This window comes from Sinocyclocheilus anshuiensis, unplaced genomic scaffold (genome assembly GCF_001515605.1).
Source record: "Sinocyclocheilus anshuiensis isolate Anshui unplaced genomic scaffold, SAMN03320099.WGS_v1.1 scaffold534, whole genome shotgun sequence".
Taxonomy (NCBI): Eukaryota; Metazoa; Chordata; class Actinopteri; order Cypriniformes; family Cyprinidae; genus Sinocyclocheilus; species Sinocyclocheilus anshuiensis.
Genome location: NW_015547712.1, coordinates 1315036 through 1325592, shown reverse-complemented (window position 1 = coordinate 1325592; position 10557 = coordinate 1315036). Strand labels below are relative to the sequence as shown.

General features: G+C 35.7%; 1 protein-coding gene across 1 annotated transcript in view; it reads right to left on the bottom strand.

The window, feature by feature from the left end:
- Nucleotides 1-10557, bottom strand: part of LOC107704073 (collagen alpha-1(XII) chain-like) — an 83584-nt gene that overhangs the window by 31427 nt on the left and 41600 nt on the right. Inside the window, exons 51-63 of the mRNA XM_016506917.1 lie at nt 10060-10179; nt 9768-9914; nt 9551-9667; nt 8259-8411; nt 8092-8166; nt 7128-7267; nt 6870-6993; nt 5944-6087; nt 5576-5740; nt 5431-5469; nt 4738-4876; nt 3281-3423; nt 2355-2464 (exon numbers count right to left, since the gene is read on the bottom strand). Of these exons, the coding sequence (XP_016362403.1) occupies nt 2355-2464; nt 3281-3423; nt 4738-4876; nt 5431-5469; nt 5576-5740; nt 5944-6087; nt 6870-6993; nt 7128-7267; nt 8092-8166; nt 8259-8411; nt 9551-9667; nt 9768-9914; nt 10060-10179 (1616 nt within the window). The remainder of the gene's footprint in view (nt 1-2354; nt 2465-3280; nt 3424-4737; nt 4877-5430; nt 5470-5575; nt 5741-5943; nt 6088-6869; nt 6994-7127; nt 7268-8091; nt 8167-8258; nt 8412-9550; nt 9668-9767; nt 9915-10059; nt 10180-10557) is intronic.

Genomic DNA, 10557 nt, shown 5'->3' with positions numbered 1-10557 from the left:
AAAAAAAAAAAAAAAAAAAAGTCACAATCCTTTGTTGAAGCTAGACAATCTAAATCATGTTTGTTTATCTAGACCAAAAAGCTATCTGCATGAGTAAATGACATGCCAGAACCATGCAGCTCTTAAAAAACACACTTCATTTCTGAAATTCAGACATTATTTCCTTCCAAGCAGGAAAGATCTGAAGCATGAACAATTCATCAAGCTCAGAGACGAATGCTTATGCCACTCCATTTGCTTTCATTAGAAATTGTCATATGATGCAGCAGGGCAGATTTTGCACCCTCTATGCTCTCTTGCAAAGAAACTCAATGGAAAAAAATAGTTTATATTCTAAATAATCATGCAGTAATGCCTGCTTTGTTCAATCTTGTAAATTAAACACTTCACAAATGAAAAAAAATCCTTCAAGTTTGAATTTGAACCAAAAAATCTATTCATAACAAATGAATGATAAGTCTGGCATCAGAGCAAAAACAAATTCGCTTTATATAACATTTGAGTTAAAAACCAAAGACATACAACGGTAAAACTAAATATTATAAAAACAGCTGGTATAAACAGACCTCAACTGATTTCTATACTAATGCACCAAATTTTGATATTTCTTGGCATACTAGCATAAACTCTGCTTTGCTACTAAACACCTAATAAATTATTTGTCTTGAGTTGTTTCAGACAAGTCCTGCTCTGTATTTTCACATTACTCTTTGTCACTCTCACATGCAAATATTGCAAAACAGTCCTGCTCAATCATAGGGTATCTACCATGGTATAACATGCAATGCAGAATCTTGTCATACCATCCAGTCTTACTTTTAAATGACTGGCGATGTGTCACCCGAGGCTATAGACTTACGGAAAGCAGCAGGGATGTTCACACAGGCCAAAACCACAACAAACAAGCCAGCACACTTCTCATTCAAACCACAAGAATTTACCCTGTGGTCAACTTTGACAGGCAACCTGAAGGACCATCAGGATCCAGGCCAGACAGAGACACTGACTAAAGATAAGGATGAACGAATAAATCAGCTCAAAGCATTTCACCTGCTCTGCGTTTGGCATCTGCTGGTGCTCTGATGTAAATGTTTATTGAGAAGTGATTCAATATTTTCCAGTTAGCCTGCCAGGGAAACACTTTTTTTCCTGGCCTTACCAAATATGCTTATAGATTCTCGTGAAGGTGATTTCTGGTCTTCTGAGACACGCTTGCATCTTAATTAATCAACTACATCACAGTTAATGTGATAAATGGCATGCACAGGTTAGTGCTGGCAATGCAATGTAATCAAGTTCAAACTAAGTAAATGAGCTGTAATGTGATGCGAACAATGTAAAAATGAACGAATTGAAAGAATTATAAAAATTACGTATGGAACTTTGATATTTTAAATATATTACAAATAATAATCATAGCAGTTAATTTGCAAATGAAAATAATTCCATTTTAAAATCAAGTGACTGAAGAAGCAGTGCAGTGATGTAACCAAGTTCAAACTATATGCAAATTAGCTGTGTGATGCGGAACACATTCAGTGATCGAATTTAAAAAACAATGCATCAATAATAGAAATGGCACAACTGAAGGCACCACAACATGATGTTGCAACACACCGAACGTGTCTTGTATTTCTACACCTCTGTTATTATTAACTAATGCTTGAGCATTGTGAAAGTTTTGCAGCTCGCCACATCAAAGCTCAATTTTAAAATAAGCAAAGACCATTTCTTCCTTTTGGCGAAAATCTCACCAAAAGCCTTCATGCACAAATCAAAACATGCTCGTTTCAGATTCAAACCCTCTCAGTGGGTGAGCTTGCTGACAGTGACCTCTCTTTGTCCTATATTTCTACTCTGCAGTTGCAGACCGTTGCCTTCTTGAAAGAAACGGCACCCTTGATCTATATCCGTGGACATCTGTGCATGTTTTGCTGCATTCAGACATAATGGACATTTGTTTTGAGCCCACTTTGCTGGAGACCGCACACAGTTTGGCTCTGTGTATGTGGCCGACATAGGCGCCATTTATGGTGGAGAATGCGGGCACGCGTCTCCACCAATTTGCTAATTCCCACCAATTTCCAATTTTGAAAAAAAAGGCCATGCAACATTATTTGTGCATAACCCAACTCATATAAATCAGCCAAGCCTTCACCATTTTCATCACAACCAGCACATTTGTGCTAATGGCCATGATATAAGCCTGTTATGAAAGAGCGTCACAAATCATTGTACAAGGAGCTTCTGCAGGACAAACCATACTAGATTATCATCTGTAGACAACTGTAAAGTTTGATGTACTATGCAACATAAAATACCACATAAACAACATGTATAAAAGCACAGTTTACCTTATGGAAGCTTCCATGGAAGATCCTCCTGACTTGATCATTTTTAAACGTGGCTCGTTGGATCTCTCCTGTTGTATCCTTATTATAAAACGACACCGTTTGGGCGGATGCTGAGAAAATAGAGAAACAAAGAGTTAAATTTCCCAAAAACAACCACAAACGAGAACAAACAAAATTCTCTACAGTAAATAGAAAGATATGATAGGACAATTTGTTGGACTAAAGGGGATGTGGTGGATGGGGCAAAACTGATTACTGGGACAGAGAGAAAGAAGCCTAGAGGAGAACTGTATTACTTTCTCAATGGAGATCTCAGATATGTTATATAAGTATCAACTTTGTCTCAGATATTTCTCCTTAAATTCATTAGGAGAAATTAAAGGAGACACAATGTGTTGACAAAGTAAAAGTCTAGAGAAATGAATGTGGACAGTGTGCAGGACTCAATAAGGATAGGGAGTAAGCTTTGCAAACTTCAACATGTGGTTTCCTGTGAGGCAATCACCGTTGTTATGAAGTCTTCTGATTTAAAGTCACAACCAAGATATAGTTATCTAACTGGCTGACACGAAGTGTTTTAATGGCAAAAGATGTATGATGGCCTTGGAAGCATCCACTGGAACTGATTGAAGTTAATAAACAAATCACTGATCTTTTTTATTCCAGCAAAAGTGTGTGTGAGTTGTTGTAGGAGTTATTTTTGATGATGAAAAACCTAAAAATTGATTTTATTTTATTTTTGTGACGAGGCCAGTTAAAATGTTGACAAAGCAAAAACAAATCTAAATTATTCGTCCGACCAAACCAGCACATCAAAATCCTAATCCTGAATAAACTCAGATAATTTGCCTTTATGAGAATCTGATGAGAAGTGTGATTATTCAGAAAACAGAAGACTTTATTATATTTATATATATCCCACTTACGGTCGATGGTGACACCGGTCTCAGGTTTGTAATTCTTGTCTGACACCTGCCAAATATCGAAGGCCTCAGTCGGTGAGTCCGGCAACAGCCGGAACATCAGAATGATGGTGTATGTGGAAGGCAGGCCATCAGGATGAATATATCTGTAAAAAAAAAAGTTGACAAAATCAGCCAGAGCAAAGAGGAGGATCTGCTTTTTTCTGCAGACATCAGCGCTGGCAGGTCAAAGTGAATGCATTTATTTGATCCAGTATTTTATCAGTACTTTCATATGGTAAAATAATTAAGGAAGTGTGTGGGAGAACCGTGGCTTTGAATGCTTTTGGATAGTGGGCAAGCAGCAGCATGCAACAAAAGCCAACAAAGTTCTCAGTTTAACCCTACAGTCCTCCAATGACTCTCTAATACCACACTACTTTCACAGTGATGTCTGTACACAAGCATGCTGCCAGACTGTCATCTTAACGAACTGATTAAAAATGACCATTATTATTGTAATCTAAGAGAACATTTTTCCGCAATAACAAACCACAGTATTACATACATACCATGTAACGTAACTGCAGTTATTTGAAGAAATGGGGTGATATCTCCAAAAAAAAAAAAAAAAAAACAGCTTTGTAATAATCTACTGTTCAAAGGTTTGTGATCGGTAAGACTGCATTTATTTGATTAAAAATACTGTAAAAACAGTAATGCTTTGAAATATTACTAACATTTAAAATAACTTTTCTCTTTGAATATATTTTAAAATGTAATTTATTCCTGTTATGCAAGCTGAATTTTCAGTCTTCAGTGTCACATGATCCTTCAGAAATCATTCTAATATGCTGATTTGCTGCTCAGGAAACATTTCCGATTATTATCAATGTTGAAAACAGTTGTGCTGCTGGGATACAGGGATACACCTATTTTCAGGATTATTTGATGAATAGAAAGCTCAAAAGAACAGCATTTATTTGAAATAGAAATCTTTTGAAGCATTATAAATGTCTCTTTTGACCGATTTAATGCATCCTTGCTGAATAAATGTATTATTTTTGTTTTACATGTTAAAGACCCCAAACTTTTGAACAGCAAGCTGCAAAAATTGCTGTAAAAATACTTGAAAAGTGGTCCATATGACCCATACACTATATTCCATGTCTTCTAAAGCTATTCAACTGGTCTCATCCTTTAAATTTCAAATATATCATGTCAAGACGTGTAACATTAGGTTTAATGTCAACGAACCAAAATCTGTTGGTTCTTGCATATCTCACAACGGATCGCAGTGCCTGGTTACTGATTACTTTCACTGTACGGAAAAAGCTAATCATCTCGTTTTGTGTTCCACAGAAGTAATAGTCTCAAAGAAAGTGCACTCTTCCTTCAAAGTCTTGCTTGATGACTTGATGAGTAATAAATTGTACACAAAATCAGCATTCAGAGTCTAATCAAGAGAGGGCTGAACTCACGATGAGGGCTGGTTGAGGAAAGCGTTCTTGTGGAGCCTGTAGGCGGTGTAGCTGTTGAAGGAACCGGGTTCCATAGAGACACCCTTGGTACTAGCGTACATCTTCTCAGTCAGATTGAAAGCTTCCAGCATTCTGAATCCTGGGAAAACGTATCAATCATGTTAAGTGTGATCACTATACATAATCACATGCATTACACTACCATTCGAAAGTCTGGGGTCAGTAAGATTTTGCATTCAACTGTAAGGATGCATTCAGTTGATCAAAAGTGACAGTAAAGACATTTATAATGTCATAACAGATTTCTATTTTGCAGTTCTATTGAACGTCCAATTCATCTAATAATCCGGGAAAAAAAATGTATCCCGGATTTCACAAAAATATTAAGCAGTACAACTGTTTTCAGCATTAATAATGTTTCTTAAGCAGCAAATCAGCATATTAGAATGATTTCTGAAGGATCATGTGACATTGAAGACTGGAGTAATGATGCTGAAAATTCATCTTTGCATCACAGGAATAAATTACATCCTAAAATATATTCAAATACAAAACAGTTCCTTTAAATTGCAATAATATTTCATAATATTACTGTTTTTACTGTATTTTCGATCAAATACATGCAGCCTTGGTGAGCAGAAGAACAAATATTAAACATTAAAACTTTGTGCAATGCATAAGACACATCCCTACCTGGTGATGTGAAACCATTTACATAGATCAATGGGCAGCCTGTGGAAGCAAAACATAAACACATGAAATTAAAGGTTTGAACAGATCCGGTGTAAAATCTCTCTTACAAGTATCATATATAAAGTACCATAAACTATCAACTCACTGGATGTTGCAGTTTCACAGATGAACGTGACCAGGTTGTCCTGAATGCTGGAGAAGGCATCGAAGTCGTCCACCACAAAGACATGGCGTTCGCTCGGTTTGCTGGCAATGTTCTGCAGTTCGACGAAGTCCACATTAGCCACGCCAACCACAAACACACTGTAACCTGAAACAGCACATCCTACATTAGCACATTAGCACAATAAGTGACCATTATGTGTGCCTTTACTGATTGTCAAAGCTCTGCATACTGGTGTAGTTCACACTGTCATTCATCAGTTTTTGGATTCTGAATAGGTGTTGATGTGGTCATAGGGTTATGAGCTCATGTTTATGCCATAACCTTTAAAGTTCAGCAGTGAGTCATACCAGCTTGCTGTAGCTTGGCAGCATTCTTGTTCACTTCATCTTGAGAACGTCCATCTGTTACGGCCACCACAACCTTTGGTACGTTTCTCCTCATTCCACTGTCTAGAGTGAAGACCTTCTCGTACACGTGCTTCAGAGCCACGCCTGCGATGTTAAAGGAGAGGAAACATTAACAATACTCTTTCCTTATAAGTTTAACAAATATATCTCTGTCTATATTCTAATCACTGATAATTCTTCACAGTAAGCTTGGCCAAAATCTACTCAACATCAAGCAAAATGTACAAATATATCTGTCAAGGAATGTTCAAGTCATATTATTAAAATAAAAGTAAAAAATGTAAACAACATGTAAATAAAAAAAATTTCAATAAAATGTAATGTCAATAAATGTCAATAAAAAACATGTATATAATTATAATAAAAATAATAAAGTAAATGATATAAGATAAAACAAATTATAAAAATAGAAAGAATATATTTTAAAATAATATAAATGATAAAAAACATATAATATAATAGTTATTTTATTATGTATAAAAATGTATGTTAATGTATATTATTTGTTTTTGCAAGAAAAAATTAAGCCTATTATAGGACAATTAAGATTTTTTCTGTAATGACATAAGCATTACAGAACTATAAGCATACATCATGGGCATGTTTGTTGTATTAAACTAAACTGATGCTGATTATAATAATAAAACTAATATAATAAAAAATGTAAACAAATAAATAATTAATTATTTTAATTAATAAAATAAAGACTTATAAAATATGTAAATATTAAATACAATTTAAAATCTTTTTTTCTTATTTTTGGGGTGAGATACGACCAAGACATTTCTTCTAAGATTCACCCAATAACTTAAAAAAAAAAGTGTATTAAGATGAAAAGGGCTGTGTCAGGTGTGTTTGAGTGATACCTGTCTTGGTGTTTCCTCCTTTGTAGCCGATGAGTTTCAGAGCAGAAAGTGCGGTGCCTTTATCGTTATATGTGTTGAGTTTGAACTCTGTCTTTGCATCGTCACTGTACTGCACGAATGAAACCTTTTGACACAAACATATTGCAATATAATTAAACAGTAACAATGATTCGTCAATGGAGTATATATGACCCAGAGATGATTGGATTTGTCAAACTAGATTTTGCATTTCTCAAAGTCGCAAACAAGTCGCAATACCTGCATTCCCGATGGGCCGATGGCGTCAAAGGCGCCAACGACGCTGAAGACAAACTGGACCACTTTGCTGAAACTATCATCTCCGATACTCCAGGAGCCATCGATGAGGAAAACCACGTCTGCCTTTGCTCCTTTGCATACTGAGAACACAAAAACAACTCTATGAACTGCAGCACTCAAAAACAGCTCTAATTAAACTTTTACACAAGAACGGAAAAAGGGTAATGAAATCTCACTAACACACACAATCACTGAAAAAAACAATCTAATGAACCTCCATGTTGTAATTACTTTCATAACTGGTCACACTTTCTTGAAAAATTATGCAAGAATGAAGTACATATGAAATCCATAAGGTTTAGAAAGGAATTAATTAATGGTGTATTTTTCAATCACACAATTGGCAGCTACATGGTCCTCTCCACGTCATCAAGCAATGTTCTCAGCTTTTCGAAAAATATCTCTCCTAAATTTATAATCCTAGGTGGATTAGTCCACGTCTTTCCATACTTAAATCTGGACTCCTCTGGAGTGGAAACCATTGCATATTGAAGCATTTGGCCACTTGTAGGCTTCTCGTGTGATGAATAAACAGGTTTTGAGAGTGGTCCAGCGTGAATTTAGGAATCTTTTTTTTATGAACTGAAGATAAAACGAAAGAATCCGTATTTTATTAGCAGAAGGATTTTCTCCAAGACTTTAAAACTGATATTAATTTGATCCAAACTCATTCCAAAGAAGCAGATCTACAGCATGTTTGCAATGCATGTGTCCATAAAAGCTCTGGACATTTTATTCTACTGTTTCCAAACCGCTCTTTGCAATCTAATTACAAACACGAGTTTTACATTTTCTGAAGAAAACGTGAGTGCTGCTTGCCAGTGCAAACCGTCTGCCAGAAAAACTGAAAATCAACATGATAAATGAAATATGTGTTTCTTAAGCAGCGGCTGAAGGCCCTTACCCGCCCAGCCGGGTGGAATAGTGGGTGGTGGAGGGGGAGTGGGTGGTTTCGTTGGCACAGGTGTGGGTTTAACACCTAGAGGAACCAAAAGAAGTCAGAAGGCATCAATGTTAAAATTCTGCAGGCTGATGAATATCTGCTAATTTCGGGATAAAGCCTGAACTCACGGGTGCGTTCTCTGGTACTGACTCCGGGCCCCTCTAGATTGGGCGTCTGGACAAACACAGTGGCGTTATAGAGGGAGTCTGGACTCAAACCTTCGAAACAGTACTGACTATGGCCTGCAAAGATGGTGATCTCCTGCTGACCTTTAGCCGCCGCTGCAAACAGATCAAACAATAGTATCACCATATCAAAACATAGTACAGTATTTACACCATATCAAAACATACTACAGTATTTAGTATTCTAAGATGTTTCAAAGAGAACCAATCAATTACAGTCCAAAAACATGGTATTTTCTCGGCAGCATTAGTGGTACTTTGGGTATTTTTGAATTTGGTTAAAGTATCTCCCATGAGCTCGTTTAGAGCTGTAATCCATAAGAGTAAGCATCCCTTTATTAGTAAGTGAACACAGAGGAGGCTTTAAATACTTTGTCCAAGTAAATTATCTAGACAGATTAAAACAGTTACAAGCAGGGTGCTTTGCTGTAGTTTCCAAAACAGAAACCAAAAACAACTAGTTACATAGCAGGGTTATTATAGTTAACTGAAACCTAACTATTAAAAAAACAAACAAAAAAACTAATCGTTATTTAAAATAAATGACAACCGAAATCAAATATAAAATGTTTTAAATAAAAACATTTCTCATTTTAATTTAACTTGATGTGAACTAAAGTAAAACTAAACAAAAAATGAAATAAAAACTTTATAGACATATATAAAAAAATAAAACTACTACAAATGACAAAAACACACAACAAAATTGTGTGCTTTAACCAAAAATTTTATTGAATTTAAAATTAAAACAGAAAATATACAAATTCAAAATATTAATAAAAATCTATAATAGAATCTCAATGATACTAAAATAACAGTGTTACATACAACCATTAAAACATTTGGGGTCTGTGAGATTTTTTTAATGTCATTTCTTAAGTCTCTTCTGCTCAGCATTTATTTGACCAAAAAATACAGCAAAAACAATAATATTGTGAAATATTATTACAATTTATAATAATGTTTTTCTATTTGAATGTATTTTAAAATATAATTAATTTTTGTGATGAATTGCTGAATTGTTTGAATACATTTGTACTGCTTAATATTTTTGTGGAAACTGTGATACATTACAAAGTCTTACTTTACTATAGCACTTTTAATCAATTTAATGCATCTTTTCCTTTCTAAATATATAAATAAATAAATTAAAACCATCTGACTGACCCCAAACACTTGACTGGTAGTGCATACATAATGAAAGACCATGAAAGAGCATCCTGAGTTTGACTCACGGTCCAGAGGGTTCAGCTTGATTCTGTATGAAGTGGCGGCGCGGTGAGGCGTCCATCTGATGCAGAACCTGTTGTAGCCAACATCGTATGTCACCAGATTGGTCACATTGAGGTACACTGAAAGATCAAGACAGAAATGTTGCGCTCAAATTACAAATCTTGCCGAATAGCATTAAACCAACGATGCACAAATATATCTAAACATCTGAAAGCATACAAGTTGTTCCTTGTCCCGTGAGAGGTTTGCTGACACCGCCATCGTATTGGGCGTACACCTGAACATCGTACGTTGTGCCGGGAAGCAGGTTATGTAGGGTATAGCTGGTGACGTCACCAACAAACACCTCCAAAGACTCATCTTTATCTGAAGGAAGAATGGCAAAAAAACATTTAGCGAATGAAGTGCATTGATGAATCCTTCAACAGAAAGAAAACAGGGTCAATTATGATTTCATGATTTAGATTTTAAACAGCATGCAGTGATCTCACACTACTGCAGTATTTGGTACCTGTTGGTTGATAAACTAGTTTGTAGCCCATGACCGGAGCTGGAGCTGGATCCCAGGACACACGGAAGCGTGTGTACCACTCGTCTGAGACACGCAGGTTCTGAGGTGCCAACAGGCCGACTGAACATAAGATCCAAAGTAAGTAAGACTTGTGGTTAAAAACCTTATAACAAGAATTACACAGATGTACAGTAATGTTTTAGTTGTGCTGAGCTGTTGCTGGTAGCTGAAGGATGTTCTGGATTCTAGCCCATGCTAACTTGCAGATTTAATGCAAGCTTATGCCAACGCAAACACAATTTTCCAGACTCTCCACCATGCCCTATACCAGCCATTAATTACTCATATTCTCCTTTAACCCTTAAGAATGTCTTAGGGTTGAGAGTTGCAGTTTTGGGGAAGTTACTTGTACTTACTACTTATTATCGTTAACTAAAATTAAAACTAAAACTATTAAATCAAGTTTTTTAACAAAAAAAAGAAGAAATAAATAATATA